Source organism: Athene cunicularia (assembly GCF_003259725.1).
Source record: "Athene cunicularia isolate RWA chromosome 14 unlocalized genomic scaffold, athCun1 chr14_part1, whole genome shotgun sequence".
NCBI lineage: Eukaryota > Metazoa > Chordata > Aves > Strigiformes > Strigidae > Athene > Athene cunicularia.
This window is the reverse complement of record NW_020799118.1, coordinates 11,211,867-11,233,355: the sequence shown is the minus strand read 5'-3', so window position 1 is coordinate 11,233,355 and position 21,489 is coordinate 11,211,867. Positions and strand designations below refer to the sequence as shown.

Sequence of the window (21,489 nt, the reverse complement as noted above, 5' to 3'; positions counted from 1 at the left end):
TAAGTTTTAGATTAGCAATCAGAATGAGAAATGTCACTGCATCCAAGATACTATATATTTTATAAACAATACCATATTATTTTACATGGAAAAGGTGAAGTACTCATAAACATCCAGATTCTTAAGTCCACCTTAACCAGCATTTTATACTAGAACATCATACTCTGCAATTAACAGCTGAGGTGTTGGTCCATCTCTGCTAAGGCTGTACTAACATCAGATGCCATAATCAGTAACATCCTGAAACTGCTGTGGCAAGGTTTACCAGAGCTTATCCATCAAAACACACACATACCAACACATCACAGAGATGGGTGTAGCCCATGGTCTTACAATTAAGTATCTGTACATTAAATTTTCACACTTGTATTTCTCTTTCCAAAGTTCTTTCTGCAGTTCACCCTTCTAGCACCCTCCAAGCTGTTCTTTGCATTTTCTTTCATTTGTGTTGCTTTCAGACTACATGAATTTTCATGGCAAATTTATTTTGAAATTACTAGCTTCCTCTAAATGCCCTAGTACAAATTTTAATATTTCAGACAAATTCTGTTTTCCTTTACACAGTTAAAGCACAATATAGCCCATAGTTATCGAGTTGTTTGCAAGAACATGGGCACCTCTTGTGGCTTTCATGCACACCAGTGTAAACACTCCTGAAACCCTATTCCTTCTCTTTGGCTTTTACTCTCATTAAGTATCAGCTTCTGACAAGCTGGTTTTATTGATAGTGTATTAACCTTGACAGTAAAATCATGGAAGGCTATACTGAAGTCATGAAGTGGAACCTAGCTCATTGTAAATAATACATAAGGCTGAAATGGAAGATGGGATTTATATGATTAATGATACAGCGTACAATCTTATAATGCAGTAATCAGGGGCCTGGTGTTAAAATCTGGGGTCCTGAAACTTTTCACCTAATGCTATTCATACAGCTTATAAAATTAAGCTCAGATAAACCACACAAACAAGAACTGACACTACTAACCTGATTGAAATTCTAGGATCATGAGTTGCTTCACATCGCAGAGTGGCTGTGGTTCCTTTGATCACAGTGCTGTCCTCAGGAGGGTGAACAATGAAAGTGCGATCTGAAAGGAACACAAGCCATAGTTCAGGTGAAATTACAGCATTTTGACTGGGGTATTCACTCAGAGAGCAGGCAACTGAACATATGTCTTTCAAAGCAAGCAGGCCATTCCTCTTCAGGTCTTTGGTGTGAAGGCTCCCCTCCCTCTAATGCCATTGTGTCAAGAAAAGGTGCTACACTGTGGGGTGCAGAGAGGAAAAAGCAGGAGAGGGCATGAGTCTGAGCCTGAAGTGATCTGAGTAGGAAGAGTGCTAAAGCTGTACTGACTCTTGCTTGTATTGTGGTGAGCATCTATGGCAACTCCCTGAAGTCAGAAGGCAGCAAGTATGTTTGCAATGTGTTACGACTGGATCCAAACATACACTGAGTCAGGGAACAAGTCACACTGTCTGGAGCAGGGTAAACAAAAATAAAGAAAATCTGTGCAAAGAATACACTTGAAAAATATGAAGAAAAAGGAAAACTTAAATGGCACCCTACAATCCTGACAAATCCAGGAAAGAGTTTAGAAGAGGAGGAAATTCTGGTAGACTGAATTTTTCATATAAGAAAGATATGCTGTTTACTCAAATGTTTCAGAACATCTTTATTCAAGCACCTCCTGGAGACCCAGAACACAATAATTGCTGTAACTACAGCAACCAGATCTGGGGTGAAAGATCTCTGTTATGCTTAACACACAGCAGCAGTAGCAGATAGCATCAGCTGAAGCAGGTAGACAACTAGGTTGAGTACAGAAGATATGTGGATAATGTTAATCAGTCCCAAATCCCTACAGAGATAATCAGTGTCTACTGAGATCTCTCATACATGCACAAGAAGGAATCATCAGCAAAATCAAACGCTAACTCTAATAGCATGGAATTTTCAGCGTTACTCCTGACGTACCTATGTATGCCTTTTAACTTTATAATGGTGATGTTGCTACACAAACATCAGGTCACATTCACTTTTCCCCCTCCCATTTTTCCCAATGAACAGGAACTCTCTTACATGTATTAAAGAACGATGCTTTTGAGAAATAATAGGAAGGATCTCCTTTACTTGATCCATACACATGGATATCATTCAGTTTACAACATCCTGATATATACCAACTCTGTGTTGTCAATAAGATATAAATATGCTGGCCATGTGACACAAGTACATTACATCTACTGCCAGTACTGATTTCAGATATTCCCAAATTCACAAGGAAAAATATTTCTGATTTAATTTTCACAGTTTGAGGATTAACAAATGCCAAATATGTACCACACATCAGCAGCATAATCAGCACTACAAGTAGAGGAAAGGAGAGGGCCACAACACTTCTGTATTTATCATCATCATCTTATTGTTTTCAATTATTTTTAGTCCCAGCTCAGGGATCATTATCTCCCACCTTCAGTAGCAAAAAACATGTTACACTTAAATTTAACTCACTTAGGAGTAACCCAGGTGAACATGTTGGATCAGACTCTCTTCCACGACAGAAGAAATGAAAAAACAGAGATCAAGGGCAAATGGTGAAGGACAAAAATAATTTCATGGGTTGCCCTGTGCCACGCCAATCTGTAGCCTAAGAGACTAGCTGAGGTTTGCTGTACTTTGGTTTGGCTTCCAACAGTGCCCAGGGCCACAAAGAAATAGAAAGGTATGAGGCAAATCATATCCATTGTAGCTGTAGCCACTGCCTTAGTAACAGCATGGGCTGGTCTATACTGCCTGCAGACTCCTGGAGGCAGAAACCAACTACAAATGGCCAAATCTACAACTTAAAAGGTCTGATTTGCAATGCGAGATTCACCAAGGCAAAACCTGCTGCAAAATTGTAATTGTGATTTAAATACACTTCCTTTCACAAAATAGAAAAGTTTATATGCATAATTTTACAAACAAAAAGGGTATTTGTGATAGGTTTCCTAAAATAGATACATTATTCCTATTAAATCATACAAGTATCTCTATTAACTAGAAAAGCATAATTACTTATGAAAATTTCCTGAGCATACAACAAAAACTGATTAATACTTGATTAAAGTTAGAATTTAAACAAAGAATTATCCTTACTCCACACTGTCAGCATCACAAAAGCATTCAGAGCTCCTTCAGAGTTGACTGCACAGCAAGTATAATTGCCGGCATCCTGAAGGTAAACGGGTGTTATCTGGAGCCCTCCAGATTCAAGGAGAATGAAACGAGGAATCTGAACTGAGCCACTGGCTAAGATCTGGTTTCCTGAAACACAGAAGGGAAAACCAGCACGATTAAGTGTCACATAGGCTGCACGGATTAAGCATTGCAATTCTAGTTCTTCCAAAAAAAAAAAAAAAGAATTACAACCTATCCAAGGCCACTGGCTCACAGCAGCCCCACAACAAACCCTCTGCTCGCAGAACCAGAGAAATGACGAAATACGCACTAAATGGATCTACACAATCTCAATAATAGGAATGGTCAAGAAAACATGGATTACAGATTTTCCACAACAACTTAATAACTGGCTACCTTTCTTCCATGAGATGGCAGGTTTTGGAGCCCCCGAAACTTCACAGATTAGCACTGCGGTCATCCCCTCTGTAACAGTGGTATCCTCTGGAGGCTGTATAAATGCTGGTTTAATGTCTAGAATCAAAAATTTTAAAAACTCAATGCATCAGCTATCAGAAAGATCCTTTACCTATTACCATGGACTACTTTACATCCCATTTTATAGAGCTGATCATGGAGAAGGACATGACAATAATACATGAAAACCTTTCAGCAGTGACTGTAACCTTTCATTATTCATCTCCTAGGAATTGTCTAAATCAGTTTATTACCTACATGGAAAATAAAAATCTTGTACAGGTACAAGCAAGATGCCTTACAGAAAGAGGAAGATAAATCTCAAAATGAGTGTTTGGGGGGAAGTTGAGAAATTTAGATAAACAAAACTATTTTCTTTCATCTTCATTACAGAGTTCTTTAAGATGAAAAGCAACTTGAGAAAGGCATTAACTTTGAAACTTAAATGTCAGCCAAAAGAATTTAGAACCTGAGTCTCATCCAAGACATTTTCCAAGTTTCTTTCTCTCTTATTTTCCCCCAGTTGCATTTTATTACATTTCTTTCTGCAGTTTTCTAGATATATATTGAGCTGGGGATGATCTATTTTCTGAGGCCAGTAGGAATTCTGACCAGTATGTGTAAACTGCTCTTGGGCTAAAAATCAGCTTCCTGAAGAGGAGTTATAGTATTACAGAAATGCCTGTTAATAATCAGTGTTAAAAGAGACTACTAGGATTTGTAATTCTTCCATAGAGAAGAATGAACCTCTTTAACAAAACCATTTTAATCAGACTTTTTGGCCAAAAAAAAGACATTTAACTTGAACTTTCTTTCTTTCCCCTACTAAATGTAGTTGTAGACAAAAGGAAGATAAACTGATAGCATGTACAATCACAAAGAAGTAGCTCAAATTCAGAACAGAATTGCGTTAGACTAGAACTAAATTATTTAAGCATAAAAAGTATTTCACAATTAACCTTTCTTTTTTTTTTTTTTTTTTTTTTTTTCTTTTCACTAAGTTCTCCTTTCTTAGCATGAAACAAGACAGTTTACCTCAAGCCTCTAATGTCATGGAAAGTTTTTCTACAGGCTGCAGCCCATCGTGTTCAGGCCATAGAGGGAGTTTTTGGGGTACCTTACAGCTTGGGCAGCTACACTTGACAAAAATCAAGATTCTGTAAGTCAAACTAAACAAGCACAGAGCAGCAGAGAAATCGGATGGACGTAGGGCCACCTACAGAAATGACAAGACAACCCATGGATCTCTTATCACAACTCCTAACTCACTAGTCACATCCAGGTAGGTGTACGTCTGTATCTCCCCAGCTTTATTACTAGCAAAGCACTGGAAGATCCCAGCGTCCTGAGGACGCAGCGCGTGGATCCGCAGCCCACCACTCAGTAGTACTTTGTAACGGGGATTTTCCAGCTTGCTGAGGGGAATAGAGTCCTTATACCAGGCCAGGGTGGGAATGGGAACACCTATTAAAAAAAAAAAAAAAAAAAAAAAAAAAGTAATTTCACTATTAGCTTTTTATTAGCTTTTGCAAAACATGTTTTAGGTAGTCAAAATACCTAACACTATTATGGTCATATCCCTGGTTTTCCATCCTTCTACACCAATTATTTATACCTTTACAAGCTGCTTTTGATAAACGGAGGCTGTATCTTACATTACCAATGGTAATAATACACTACAGAACACGTGGGAATAAAACCAGCAAACAGTGAAAGAAGGAATGTTGAGAAAACACGTTATCAAATTACTTTCTTCACCCAATCACATTTCATGCTACTACAAAATAAGATTTACAGCAATTTCATGTTGAAAGCCAAAATCATGCTACTTAAACAGCAGCAGTATGGCAATGCGGTAAGTCTATAAGACTGTTCCATCCCAAATATTCTTCTGTGCTACTGTAGCTAAAATGTCAAAATAAAAAAAAAGAGATGGCGAATTACGCATAGAAAATGAAGTGCTCACATGACTGTATTTGAGTCCTAATTTGGCAGCTTAGTTTGAGCTGATGTGCAAACAATGAGATAGTTTAAATTATTATTATTTTTATTCATTCTCAAGCTTCACCTCTTATTTGAGAAATGTAGACATTAGGAGAAGCAAAATCCTACCCTAGATATAACTTACAGTCCCATTTATTCCTGTTTTCTTTCATGTGCATGTTCTACAAACCCTGACACAGTTATTTCACACATATTTTTGCTGCAGTCATATCCCAGTCAGCTGGGATGAAGTGGCTGTAAATTTAGTATATACAAATAGCATAGGATTCTCTTTTCTTCGAGGTATGTCAGAGGCCTAGAACAGTCATACACAGATGTTCCCGTCTCACTCCTCGGATCAGACAATGTTTTATCTTTACCTCCCAGAAACCCATAACTGCTCAAACGCTGAGGGCCCTGTGCAGGGATCTGAAGTGAAGCAGATATTTTATTATGTGATTGGATAATCGCAGGATCACAAGGGTATTGAGATGATTCAAGTTACCTCAGCCCCAAATGTGGCATTTTCATAACCAGTAGCTATTTTTGAACACCTATCACTTGAAACCTTAAAATAAGGTAAAGAACTATGGACTTAAATTCAAGGGTGAGTGAAATTTACCCAAACAGAGAAGAGCAGGGTATCACAGAAGCATTAATGATGGGATGTCACTGATGAATCGAGCATCTGCAGACAATGAATTTCACTGCAATGTCGGCAATGACTTAAGGTTCTCAGAGCAAAAGCACTATGGGAAGATCTATGTTATCATCATAATCATTTTAAAAATCCTGAAGTTAAATACTACGGTACTATACTTCCATTCATATCTTTTCTCAGTATACTTATTCTCTTTCTACAGACAAAAGCTACATTAACTACTGGAAAGAATGTACAAACAATATATGGAACGGTTGAAAAACAACATTCAGTTGCTGCTGTTACTTCTATAAACATGTGTCATTTACTACAATCACCTCCGATGCTTTTGTTCTGCTGATAAAATAAAATGTACTCATAATCTAGAAGGTAATCATCTCAGGAAGAAATCCACTATGTAGAGTGCATTGTCTGATAGAGAATAGATGTACTGTCATAGCTTGCAATAGGCATAATTTAAATTTCATACAACAGCCCATATACAGAATTAGCGTAAATTTCAATGTTCAGAATTCTCGGTGAGAGTGTTATTCATCTCTCGAAAATCCTCCCGGGCAAATACAAATTATCACTGAGTAATGAAGAAACAGATGATGCAAAATGGAATAGTTCTCCTGATGCTGAGAAGCCTGGAAATGATTTCAAGTTTAAATAATAGCAACTCCATTTTCCCACACATTAGGCTTGATAGGCACCTAGGAAATAATGAAATCTTGCATTTAGTACACTCAAACCTTTAACATCGGTGTCATTCCATAAATCCCATTCTACTAACAGTATTAGCAAACCTTCTAATCCTATAATCACTGTGAGATACACCTTCCTACCACCAACTCAGCTGACAAACTGAATATTACAATCTCTATTTTTCTACATTTCATTTACAGATATCTTCCTCTACTCAAAGTTATGAGTCTGAATAATAGGATCTTATCTAAGCACTCTGATGCCTGTCAGCAGCATTCATTTGGGCTTTAGTGATCTTCTCAGAAAGATTTGTGTTCCAAGTTGTACACGTTTTCTTTTACCATTTTGCTACTTCTTTGGCTATAAAGTTGGTTAAACCCAGCTGCCTTTCTTCTCTCCCCCTCTCCTACCCCACGGCCTTTCCTCCCTCCCCACACCCACAATGGAATTTTGCTTCTTTTCCTCTCTAAACACTTCTGGTGAAAAAATTATGAAGAGAAGAAAACACTTTAAAGACCTTTCAGACTATACCTTTCCAAGTAGTATTCGTCCTACCTTACTGTTTGAAAGATTGCAGAGTGGCCTAAAGACCAGTAATAATAAATAAAATAAGCTTATTTCTCAGTATTTATGCATTTTTCACAAAGTCATCTAGTGTAATGGAGGAGAAGGGAAGGCAGGAAATACGACTCTGGCTCTGGCTTTGCTACTTTCCCAGTAATCTTGGGCAAATAATTTATGCAATGTGAGGCTCAGTTTCCTCATCTGTGAAACAGATGCTTGACTCTTTGCCAAATTTAACTTACCTAAGAACCTGGATAAGAGACTTGAAATATTCACTATGTCATTTTTGTTACTTATTTTTTATGGCCTTCTCGAGATCCCAGTGGGCTACTGGGGAATCCCCAAAGCATCCTTCCATCTACTTGTCTAAACAGGTAGAACTAAAGTCCAATTAACTGCGCTCCCTAGACACCACCACCACTGCCTGCAGCTCTAAACTTTCTATAAGGAAATAAGGAAAAAGCATTGAAAGGAAAGCCATTCAAAATGCAGGCAGCACCAGCAACTGCTGAAAGATATACAGCAGAGCATGGTTACTGCGCAGTCTGATACACTGAAACCCCATTACAGGGAAGTATACAGCTAGTCTGTGCAAGTTGCAATTTTATTTACAGTTAATCTCTATTTATACTGTGAAATGAATCTGTCTCTCACATTCAAAGTGCACCAAGACTTGGCAAATGGGCTTTGTGCACAGAACTTGATGGGGCTGGGGGAAATGCAATCTGTCTTCCTATTTGTAGGGAAGGTACAGGGCAGCTCTGCAGTTCCCCTAGTGCTTTACTCTAGCTCTGAGCAGGGAAGACAGCAACCTTCATTTACCCTCTTTAAATTGCTGGCAACTGCCAGATTTGTGTAATAATGGATCAAAACTCCTCGATGTTTAACATTAGTATCTGCCTGTCATAAATCTGTTGCAGATACTCAGCAAAATAATCCATATGAAGACAGGTTTCCATGCTCCTGCACCACATTCGTCAGCAAATCAGCTGTGCACTAGAAGAGTTCAGCAAAAATAAATAATTCTGTCTAGTAAGGATTCCCATATCTCCAATAAAATCTCATCTACTGAGAACGGTTATGAGTGCCCTATTGATCCCCACGGGAGCTAAACTGTTCAAAGGAAGAGTTAGAGCAGAAGGATGAGTTAGACGCCAATCTCTTCTCTCAGGTTTTGGGGTGGACTTTTTTGTAATATATGAAAAAAGAAATGAGACAGCAGGTTGGGTTTTCTTCAGTAACAATGAGATAGTCCAAAGATTTATCAAATAGTTGTATAGGACTGAGACATTTCTCAAAAAAATCTCAGAATGTTTAACTCAGTTTCTCTAATGATACAATACTTTGTTTTAATTCTGATATTTGAAAAATTGTCTCCAATAAAAAAAAAAAAGTCAATACATTTATCATAACACATGCTGAAACATAAAGCTGGTGGCACATGGCCAGAATAAATGTCTATCTAGTGACATTTCCTTCCTTTGAAACTGTCTTGTCTTGGATGCTCAGGCACAAAACACAAGAGCAGCCCAAGGACAGAATGCTATTTCCACCTTCTCAGCTCCAATAATCTGTGCTTTAGCTATTTCCTGAGCCAGACATTGCATACACATAGCTGTGTTTAATAGTCCTTACTGGATTTTTCTTCCATAAATTTTGTTTGTTTTTCTAAATGATTTTTATGCCTGATCTTCGCTACTGCCTGGACCAATGACCTCCAGCCTGTTTTCTGAAAAGGCACTATCTTTCCTTCATTGTACAAGTCTGCCTAAAAATTTAGCTGTGTGCATCCTCTACTTCTTACACTAAGCAATACAGAATCGTCCTCTCCTACTCGCCTTCCCACATGGCACCCATCCTTCAGTTATCTCTTTCACAAAGTGTCTGAGTCAATTTAATTTTTTGTTATTCATAACCCATGGTAGACCTCTAATTACACTATTCCTACTTTTGTGTATCTTTTCTGCTTTTCCTACATCCCTCTCTCCTATAGAGTGATGAGAATTGTGAGAAGTATTTGAGACAGGGGTGTCCCATGGATTCATACAGTGCCATTCTCTTACTTTTTCTCTACTCCTTTCTTCCCAGTACCTAACGTTTTGAACCATGGCTTGGCACTGAACTGATGTTTTCAGAAGACATATATTTTCTGCATAGCAATAGGAAATTTCATCTCTGTTAATGATGTCATCTGACAGTTTATTGACCATTTCAAATCATCAGAACCTTCTGCAACTCTTCTGTGGCCAGTTTTAATGTTGATTTTCTTGAATAATCTCATATAATCAGCAAATATTACCATCTTGCTATTCACCCTCTTTTCCACCACGGCATTTATGAATATGTTGTACAGCACAGGTTCCAGCAGAGATTCCCGGGGAACTCCACTGACAGCAGGTCCTGCTGTGTTTTTTTTAGAAAGCTATTAATTAACAACAAGACCTTGTCTCTTATAACCTGATAGCTTCATTTCTGTAAGACATCTCATCAAAGGCTTCTGAAATTCCAAATCAGCTGGAGCATCCTTACAAGCTTGCTTCATAGAATCACAAAATGGTTTGGGTTGGAAAGGACCTTAAAGGTCAATCTAGTTTCAACCCCCCTGCCATGGGCAGCGACACCTTCCACTAGACTGCAGAGACCTTAAAACATTAAACATTTATATAAGATGCTTTCTTCAGTACTGGACATACACATGTCATTCATCCAAGTCTGAACATGTCTGCACACTCACCCATTGCCTGGCACAGGATGTCCACGTCTTTCTCCACCTCAGCCAAAATCACACTCTCTGGTTCAGCCGTAAAATATGGTGGTTCTTTAGAGCAGGGAAAGCAAATAAATGTAAAGAAACAAAGCCACAGCAAAATGAAAAATAGGTGTTGATTTAAAGATATTCATCATATAATCTCTCCGCACGTGTTGTATTTAATATAGTGTGTTACAAATAGAGTAGTTGTCTAAGTTCCCTCTACTTGGAGGTGTTTTTTTTTGATAGTAAAAGCATCATTAAAAAGTCAACGATTTTTTGCTATGCTGACTATGAATTCCAAAGCGTCAAGTCAATGTAAGATAAGATTGAGGGGTTTGCACTGCAAATTAATACTCAGAGCAGGGGCTACTTTTCAGTTTATAGGCCTAAATCATGGAACATTCTAATTCTTTGTTCAGAAAGGCCATCCCGAGAGGTTTATAAAGGTTTATATTTACAACATAGCATTTTATAGGACAGTTTGCTTCAGTATCTAAACTAAATTCCACCTCGCGAAGGCATGAAGCATATCAAATAAAGTGCCACAGCATGTCAGAGAGCCAACATCAGAGGACAAGTGAGGCATAATTAAAAAAAAATCTTCTCAACTGTTATATTTCTTGAAAGCAAACAGATTTAATGCTTTAATTGAAGTTATAGTAATAATCATAAAAATCCACACTTTATCATTAGGACTAAAAGATATTAGACATTTAATTAAACAAAGAAACGATTCCAGAAATTGTAGAGTATGCTGTCATGTAACTCTTTCTTCTATGCAGCACAAAATTGAAGAGCATCATGTCAAAGTCCCACAGGCATTAAGGTTGCAGTAATTATCACGGTAACTAAAAACTGTCATAGTCTGTTCAATGCAATTATCATCTGAATACTGTTTTTAGAAGCATTTTATTTGATTATAACTAGAGCTCTGTTGTAGCATAGACAAACTCTCTGGAGAGTTTTAGAAAATACAGAAAGACAATATAAGTAGCTTGTGAGAACAATTTACTCATATTTTCATTTTAAGTAAATCAAGTTTGAAAAAATGTAGTAAGCTACAACAAGATCCAAGGTCATCTGACCTGACCTCCTCTTAAATCTCTTCACCAACTATGTTTGAAAACCAGATGTGTAGTTTGTATTATTGATAGGCCGTTAGCATTTTCATAAATAAAACAAAACTCACATAATTTTATCCTGCAAAATATTATTTCTCCTGCTACAACCTGTAATGTAGCAAGTGTTGCTACTATTTCACAGGGATGACATGACATGCAATCAGGTACACATCAGCAAGCGTCTGATTAGAGTGCAACCCCCCCTTTCCCAGCACCCCTTCCCACTAACTACAATAAAATACTTGCTTAAGTGCACAGAACTGGGGTCTCATTTGAGTACCAATAGATATTACAATTCTGTATTCATTCCAAATAAAGTCAATCAATATTAGTCTTCAAAATCCTGTGCAGAGGAGGTGGTGAAGTTGCAAAATAGCCTGGAATACTCATTTACCCAGCAAAACCAATAAAACTACCTGATTTATTATATTCTAATAATATACATGTGTTAACATTATTGATCCTTGCTGCCTAAATATAAAGCTATTAATAAACATGCATAATAAGTTGTGATTTATTGCATATGATCTCATGCGTTAATCTAAACAACAAATTGAAGAGCTGAACATTTAATTGAAATTCACTGATAGCACACTGTGTTTGACATGTTTGATCAACTAAGTTGCTGAGCCCTCCGCAATTCATCTAAGTACATGTTTTAACTCTGAGTACTCTCTTTATTCTCATGCCATCTTCCAAGCCTTGTGTGATATTTTCCTTGCACCCCATTTTCCAGAATTTTATCTTTTGAATTTCTGAACTTGCAGTGTAGTAACCTTACTTACCTATGCATCTGTCTGTGGACACAGAGGTAAGTGTCCCTCTGTCTATCTCGCAAAGTAAAATTTGAATCTTTTGTTCTATGACAAATTAATTTGATTTTTAGGGCAGGAAAAGGGGAAAGGTGGCCAAAGTAGCACAGGAACAAGACAGTATCCAGACACATACCCCCACATCCAGACATTCATTTCTAACTTTGGGCTGCGCCTATGGATGTCTCTTCAGTCAGTGAGATTCAAGTGCATTTGTCTCCTATTAGGGAGTTCCTTCCCCCCCCTTTTATAAGGCACTCTGACCTTAATGGGGCAATTTCTAAACTTGGCAACCTTCAGCTGCCAGCTCTCAAACTTTCTCCTACATCAGCAACATATTCACACACCGGTGATAAATTTGCAGATTTATCTTCAGCATGGGTCTGCAGTCCAGCTGCAAAGCACTTAATGTGACCTCAAAGATGCTAGTGGTGCCATGACCACTGCTTATGTACTACCATTGCACACAGTTTCTGCAGTTATACTTGGCATATTTATACAGTCTGCTCTCCCAGTGCCTCTCCCAAAATCCTATCCTACAATCTGTGTGCCTTCCTTCAAATCCCATACAGGCTGTTATGCCATCCTCAGAGAAACTTATTACATTAAGAGATGCTTAGGTGAGCAGGTATCTAGCAATGAATTACCTGACAAGGAACTTGAAGTCAGTGACAACTGTCACTTAGCAAATTGGACTGTGATGTTATAAAAAGAAGATTCACATCAGCTTCTTCTGAAGGAAGCAGGAAGACACGAAAGCAGACAAGACAGAGAAAGAGCAGGAACAGCAGAAAGATGCAATCTAAAGGACATAGGCAACTCCCAGAGGACTTTCAGGATGTAGGTGTGCCAACAGGCACAATTTCCAGTCTTCCTCGTGCCCAAACTACCTTTTCCCTTACACTAAAGCCTACTGAACTCAATTCTCACAGCATTCCAGCAGCTGGAAGCCCTGCCAATTGCTATAATTGACATAGAGGGGTTGAGAGGCTGAGGCAACAGCTGTGCATAGAGGGGTCAGATCTTATTCTTGCATGATAAGCACAGATAGAGAAAACCTTCCAAAAGCAGGTCTACAAATTTACTGATTGTTAACTACGTGCTTCTGCTGTCTGGAGTTAGAGATAAGCCTGGATGAGAAGACTAATTCATAAGGGAATTCTGGAAGATCTAGAATACCACATGGACAATAGTGCTGTGGCATCCTAAATCTAATGCACATGGAAAATTAATCTTGGTGATCACAGCAGTATTTGTGTAGGGCTTTGAGAGAAATGAAACTGTGCTGCTTTTCCACATGCATGTGTTTTACACTAGCAGCGTGGGTGCTCAAAAGGTCCCTTGCTGTGAGAGTCTATGGCTTCCACAGAATTCAGGCTGCAGAAGAAACAGCTCTAGTTACAGAGTCTAGACAGCTGAAATCTAGGCTCTCAGCTTCTCAGAAGAGTCAAATGTATCACCTGCACATCAGGTGTGTGCCTGAGGGCCTGTCGGCCCAGCATAAATTGCAATTGAAAAATTCAGGGTATCTCAATTTGGGTGCTATACTCCACCTGGAGAACACTATCAGAAAGAAGCTATGAAAATGCAGCAGTACTTACAGGGGTCAGATGGCATTCTGAATGGGCGTTCTGGATGTCTGTATATATGACTCTAATGCATATTTATAAGGCTTGGTTTGAATCACACAGTATGAATTTGAACATTTATTGTTGTAGGCAATAATCATGTATTGAAATTTAATATGTGCGGTGAAATTACAATGCCTTCCAAACTATATAACATGCCAGACACAAGCCCCCAGACACAGCAGTTCTTAGGAATGACAGTAGTCTGTTGGTATCGGGTCAAACATTTAATTTTTTTGAAATTATAGAATCACAATGGTTAGAATAGAGAAGGACCCACTACACTGAGTTCACCCCGCCGGCAGTGCAGCAAGCTATGCAATGAGAGGGGTCACATCTCATATCAGACCGAGAGAAACAGATACTGTATTGTTAGGATACTGTATTGGTGTTTGATCTTAACTAAAAGGTCAAGAACAAGCAAAGGGGAAAAGGAATATTTGAATATAAATGCATGCTTTTAACGGTTGTTGAGACTTCCAGGGTTTTTTGCACTACATACATCACTGAAAAGATAGCCTCTCTGCACAGCCCTTGGGAGCCAGCAAAATTTGATACTGTTCTAACTTCCCCCACGCAGAGTTACATGGTCACTGATTTTAACATTCAAAAGATAGCAGTCAGCATCCATTATATACCCTTCAAGCTGCATTGGATATGTGTGACCTAATCCTAGATACATGCATGAAAGTCAGAAAGAACAGAGAAAGCCCCTGGGGCTCCTCCAAAGCCGAAATTCCTGCATCACTCAGAAATTCAGGCCTGCGTATTTGAGAGGAAGATTGAGCCTTAAACATGGAAGCCTTTCCCTAGCATTACCATAAACTAAAATATTCAGTGAATATCCCTGTAACGAATGGGGAACTGGAAACTTGAGAGTGCCTCGTAGGTACGCAGTCCATAACTCCAGACAGATCAGACGTCCGTGCTGGAAGAGAAGCTGCCTTGTGTATGCAACTGTAACAGGTTCCTTGGAGCAGGATCTTTCTTTGCATGAATATCAGGTTATAACAGAGAGAGATGAAAAGGTACTCTTAGTTTGTTACTATGAGCTGCAGTCTGTGTGTTCTAAAACCTTACAGCAGCACAGGGGACGCATCTCCCCTTTGCAGAACTGAAAGAAGGGGGAACTTCTGAACGTCCGAGACAGAACTGGACTTCCCAGAAGTCCCCTTACTTCACTGTGGTGTAGGTCCTGTGTGCATTTGGGCCGAGGCTGTGTCCATCTCAAGAACCTCTGAGCCTTGCCAAATCAAAATTTGTCAACGTTTCTCTGCTTTTTTCCCCCAGAGTTTTTATTCTTTTCTTACAGACAGTACATGAATGCAGTCATCATGGTCTTTTCTTAAGCTCAATCCATGAACACAATCATCACAAAAAATTATTTCCTTTGCTTTAAAGACATCATTTGTAGCATTTCAAAATGTCTAAGCTAGAGCCTCCGGAGCTCTTGTTTCCAGAGATCTGAGCACAAGGTATCCAGGTGGCTAACTGCAGAGGAAAATAACTTCTGCTCAGGCTGCTGTATATACAGTCAATGCAAATTCGTGAACGATGTCAATGCACAAAGAAGGCCCTTCTGCACCTCCACGCTTGCTCCGGGAGAAGTAGAGTGAAGGAGGAATATCCTTACAGTTCATTTCGGAGCCTAGCCAGGCAGGCCTCCATATTAACATGAGAATTTTTCTCATGTGCTCCTGGAACCCATGAAGCTCTATCCACACCTGATGAGAATCTTTAAGAGAGTAGCAGTAAGAGACAGACAGATCTACCACACTCCCTTATTGTCCTATTTTCAGAAAGAGACCTGTCCAGCTGGGATGTAAATATTCTCTCTAGGAAACAGCAAGATAAGAATAATATGTCTATTACTGTAGTTGTTCTGGACACAAAACTGCATCAAGAAGAAGGGAAGCTCTCTGCTGTGCTTCTGCTTTGTTGCATCCTATTCCTTTGGCCAGACCAACGGGGCTTCAACATCTCATCACAGCAGGCCATTCTTTCTAATTGTTTTTCTTCTCAGTTTGTTCGGTTTTTACTTTCTGACTGCATCTGATTTAAAGAGTAGTATGGATTTAATGTAATGGAAGGGTTTCATTCCTAATTTTCTTAAGCTAAAATTCATAATTTCCCATGGAAAAGTCACTTTGAAAATGACTATTGCAATCTGTTGCTAACGGAACTTGCGGAACTGGAGCAAAAGAATTTAAGATTAGCTCAGTTTTCAAATTGGTTTGCTCATGAGAAGACTCCTTAAATTACTTAATCTTCAAACTGTTAGTGATAAAACAAATGTGCTCTTATCTAATCTGCAACAAATCTTTCCAAACTCTTACTGTTCCAACTGAGGAACATGCTACCTTTAAAAAATTTATAACAACTGCAGCTAATAAAACCAGGGTTTGGAACCACTTCAGTTTATCTTTGCTGGAATAATATGAAGATGTCAGAAAGCTCTTTGTGACATTCAGAAGAAAATTGCAGTGTAGCACCAGACTATAGAATTTTCTTCTTGCTTATGTATAATACTTTATTACATTAGAGATTCAGATTTTTCAAATATTATTGTGATTTTAATTTACAAACTGAAATATACTCTCACAAATATTCTGAAAAAAATCAGAGATAATATTGTAGGTCACAAATAATAATTTGAACTGAGTACATGCTTTTGTGCTAAGTTCCACTGCCTTCTAATAAAGCTCGTCATCATCTGAGCCCACACTCAAGCTGTGCAACTTGCCTTAGGAAAGGCAAGGACTAATGTATTTGTAAAAAAGCTTTGATTAACTCAGTATTTGTAATATCTTTGATGCATCTTTCTATCGCTACCTTTATTCTACCTGTTAATAGCAAAATACTTTTTTCTATTAACAAAGGCTCTCATCACCATACTATTGAGGGTCTATATTTGATTTATTCCAAACCACTTCGAATACAAACCTCTTCTATTAACACAATTTCCTTTTTCTGTTAGTCAAGATCCCTTATTAAGTCCACACTGTGTTATCCTCCCAAGAAGTACGGCTCATTGTCAGGTCACTATCAACATGTACACACTACAAATGTTTTATGTACGCAAATGGATAAGCATACTTGATTCTTCGTAAGTACTACTTAATATGAGGGATACACCACAAAAATCCTTAGGTTTGAATCTTGTCTGCACTTTCCTCTAGAACCCATCCCTTGGCTAATTAAATAATGACCAGATCCATCCAAGAGTTCTAAGGTTGAATATATTTGTGTATTAACTACTAATCCTTTGATTTGGCTTCCTGTTTAGAATTTGAGATCCATCCTGCAGCTCAAGAAACTTATAAATAAAGAAATCTATCAGGCTTTGCTGACACATTGAGTAAACACCTGCAACTGAAGTGTCTTGTTCCATCAGAAGGAAATAAAAGTAATTGGTAACCAATTTGTTTCTGCTTTCTTTCATCTGCTTGTTCTTATCTACAGGCCTTTTCATAACTTCATTCCCTGACAGCCTCCTAAAACTGGATAAGAAATAAATAAAACATTTAAAAATAAGAGAGCAGATAAGCTACTAAAGAAAGGCAGCACGGCTAGTTTAATATGATTCCCCAATGATTGTTCCTCAGTTTTATTGTAACTGTATTTAAGAATCTTTTACATTAACCAAGAGACTCCTTTAAGTATTGTGTTAGACTGGATCTGACAGCATAGCAGCAGAGTTAAACTAGTTACAATAAAATCTTATGAATAAGGAAGAGTTTAAACAAAAAACATAAATAAGTGAAATCTGTCTCTGCTCCTTAAAGGGAAGGGAAGGCGCAAGCTAATAATTCTAAGAAACAGAATACAAAGAGAAAGACTGGAACCAAACTTCATCCAGCAGATAATAAATATAGAGACACAGTGCTACAAATGAACCTGGAACAGAGCTTTGCAGAGAGAAGAGCTGTTTTCTCATTTAGCACGAACCACTATAAATTGCTTTAGTAGAATACAGACCATCCAGCAGTCTTTAAAATTGTATTTTCAGAAAGCCAAAAGAGTGTAGAGAATTGTCTGCTGAATTCCCTCTTGCGATGCATTGCACAGAAATGCATGTGCATGAATTCTGATCAATGCCAGACTTGTAGCATTGCCAGAGCAATAACCTCTCCAGGACACTTGCACAATTGTTACTGGGACTCTTACACAAAAGCTAGACTTCACGCAATCAGCTCTGGCTTAAGACATGTAAATGCTTTAAACATCTCTTTTATTCTAAAAGTCCTAAAAACCTCTACATTGTGTGCCGTGTGCTAATTTGCATTATTATATCAGGATATGACATGCATGCCAACTACCATTTCTAAATTAGAACCTTGCTACGGCAAAACTCCAACACAGAGGTGACAGTGGGAACAGGCAGTGGAAGGGCACCAATGTCCCTTTAAAAATATTAAAACCGAGGTCTCCTCAGAGTCGGAGGTCTAGCACGTAGCACCTATTTTAAAGGTATTTCTTTCTCCTTTTTGTTACCTCAGTAATGATATCTGCCTGCCTGTGTGCTCAGGAACGTCCTTGGCCCCCTGACTGGCACTTGCAGCAGACAACATCACAGAAGTGCTCCTAAAAGGCTTCTTTCGGAAATACAGGCACTTGACATATTAAAACTAGATGTCAGCAATCTGGGAGTTAATCAGGATTTAATGCATCTAAAAGCCAAAATGTGGAAGATGCCCAATAAGGATTTTACTACTACATTTCTCCAACTTCTGATTAAATGTATAGTTTCACAGGGTATTCAGAATCACATCACTGTTTAATTTGGAAGATAACCCTCCTTCACCTCCTTTGTTCTGTTCTCCGAAGAAAGGTTCAAATGTAAGGTCAATGAAATATTAAGATATCAATTTTATTTCCTATTATACCTCAGCCTAGAGCCTGCTTTACTAAAAAACACGTTGCCTTGAGAATTACCCATTATAGAAAGGAAGGCTTTCGCTCTTGCTGGTTCCTCTGTGTTGTCTCTCAATTTTGCTTCACAGAAGTACATTCCCACATCAGCAGAGGTTGGGTTGGTGATAGTGAGTCGTCTCCCAAAACTGCTAATGCCAGTGGTTACTTTTACTCCGTTTCTCTTCCAGGTAATGCTTAGTCTCTCAAGAGGTCTGTCGAGGTTTAAAAAAAATAAGCACAAAGGAATACCACAAAACATATATATTACAGAATAATCTTGTCTGCAGTTATACAGATATTATGACATTTATAGAATCATAGAATGGTTTGAGTTGGAAGGGACCTTAAAGATAATCTAGTTCCAACCCACTAACACAGGCAGGGACAACTTGTGCTAGCCCAGGTCACCCACAGCCCCGTCCAACCTGGCCTTGAACCCTTCTCGGGAGGGGGCAGCCACAGCTTCTCTGGGCAACCTGTGCCAGGGCCTCACCACCCTCACAGGGAAGAATTTCTTCTGTACATCTCCCCTCTTCCAGTTTAAAGCCGTTACCCCTCATCCAATCCCTATATTCCCTGATAAGAGTCCCTCTCCCACCCTTCCTGTAGGCCCCATTCACTATTAAGAAGTAAATGCATATATAACTTCTACACATCAAGACTTCAGACTACTCAAGTGGCATTATGCAGGTACAGCTAATTGATACAGCAATAGAACTTAAGTGCTAATAATTTGAATTCTTGAAGCAAAAGATCTAAATACTGCTATGGGAATCAGCTGCATGGGAAGTGCTTTCATTACAACTCAATTACCAAAACAGTATTAATCATATCAAGAACATCTCTGCCCTCAGAGGGGAAAGTGAATCAGTTGGTCTTATCTCAGGACCTCAACTATTCACTTCCACCGGAATTCAATGCTATTCAAGGCCAACTAGATGGAAATATAGGAGAAATGCTGTGAACTCTATATTATGGTGCATTATGAACAGTTGAGCAATAATCACTGTAAAATGAGAGCATCTGTAATAAATTACTTCATAGGAGATCCTCGCTAATTTATTTACTAGGAAGCACAGACTGTTTAACAACATCACCTTTCATGTCAACAGGCAATACAGCTGAAATATTGTTAACCCTTAACATAACTTTTTCCTTAAGCTAATGTCTGCTGATGGAACAACACTATACTTCTTTTCCTTCCTGTGTGAGCAACAGGTGGGAACATAACTGCCAGTATCCTTATTTGGCCAGAAAAATCAATATGTTTAATTCAGTAATGTTGGACAAACAAGATTATTTATAAGGTTACTCTGAAGAGCAAGCATTCTGCTTCAATCATTAAATTAATAAAAAAATGAAAATAACTTCCTACGTCCTTCTTAGAAAAGGACGGTGCATTAAAATGAGTTCCTTACAACCCCGCTGCGGCTGTTACCTGGCATTGGCCACACACTCCAGCGTGATCTCACTGCTCCCTGCTACAACGCTGGTATTCTGCGGAGGGATTACAATGACGGGAGCCATGGTGTCAGACGGGTCCGTGGCACCTGCACGGGCAGAAAGAAACCTTGTGAAGACTCTACACATCTGCAAATGGTGAGGACTGACACGTTCCATGCAAAGGATCTTGTCGAGGCACACAGCTGCAAATTCCACTCTTCAACCTCACCATGGATTTTAATCTCCTCATTAAGGGGAGATCTTCAGCGTGACCATTTTCAATGGCTTTCATTATACTGTACAAACACACTGTTTCAATATACTCAGCTTGGTTTCATTCAAAACACATAACTCACAAGAACTACTCTCAGATGGAGTGCAGGAGCAATCCTCAAACAGAGAGCAAATAAATTAAGCATCCTAAAAGTTCTCTATTGTAGGGCACTTTTATTTTTATCAAACACTGCTGACTTATATTTTTAAGACCTTTTCATGTTTTGTTTAATCTTAGCACGTCCATACCATTTCAAAAGAGTCTGCCAATACTCATGTTGGTTCTTTAAAAAGATTTTACACACTAGGGAACAAATGTAAAATTAACAAAGCAGCATATCACAGCAACTTCAATCCCTTTTTCTTATCAGAAAAGTAAATAACCCAAATCTGCAACTCTTTTGTGAGGCATCATACTGTAAATAATTTAGCTTATGCAACAGTCAGCAGACACTTAAAAAATGGTAAAAAGGCTGCTTGTAAATTTTCTGTGTATACATTTAGTAAGTGAATTAAAATACCCATGTATTCATAGGTACTTTGCTTCAAGCAACTCATTTGGGAAAGAAAAATTAGCTATTTTTTAGCTTGAATAACAGAGTAATAAAATTTTCTAAAGATACAGAATCCAATAAACGAATTATAGGGAAAAGTAATGAAAATAAAACTAAACTGATGGAAAAGCAAGCCAGTTTATCAAATGTTTTCTGCAAAGGAGGCTAACCCATGCCCATTAAGCAGAATGGGAAACTGGCAAATGCGAGGTGTGAACCCTGACGTTTGAGATAAGTCCCTGAAGAATAGAAAATGGATAGAAGATTCTTTGCTTATCTCGTTTGTATCTGGCATGCCAAAAGCCATTTGACATTCGATTTCACTGGTTGGACAGACAAAGATTTTTGGCAACGGGGCTCAGAACGTTCACAAGGTTAGCAGAGTTCTGAATTACTGAATGACAAAATTTTTACCTTTTGACGTTTTTGTAATTGATAGCAAATAGCGTACTATGGG

At 38.4% G+C, this 21,489-nt stretch overlaps 1 protein-coding gene across 3 annotated transcripts in view; it reads right to left on the bottom strand.

Moving 5' to 3' along the window:
- Positions 1 to 21,489, bottom strand: part of SDK1 (sidekick cell adhesion molecule 1) — a 415,080-nt gene that overhangs the window by 137,214 nt on the left and 256,377 nt on the right. For all 3 annotated transcript variants that reach the window (XM_026858830.1, XM_026858832.1, XM_026858833.1), the window contains 7 exons: positions 20,201 to 20,312; positions 18,784 to 18,974; positions 10,270 to 10,353; positions 4,910 to 5,104; positions 3,581 to 3,697; positions 3,143 to 3,310; positions 989 to 1,091 (listed from right to left, as the gene is read on the bottom strand). In XM_026858830.1, the coding sequence (XP_026714631.1) occupies positions 989 to 1,091; positions 3,143 to 3,310; positions 3,581 to 3,697; positions 4,910 to 5,104; positions 10,270 to 10,353; positions 18,784 to 18,974; positions 20,201 to 20,312 (970 nt within the window). The remainder of the gene's footprint in view (positions 1 to 988; positions 1,092 to 3,142; positions 3,311 to 3,580; positions 3,698 to 4,909; positions 5,105 to 10,269; positions 10,354 to 18,783; positions 18,975 to 20,200; positions 20,313 to 21,489) is intronic.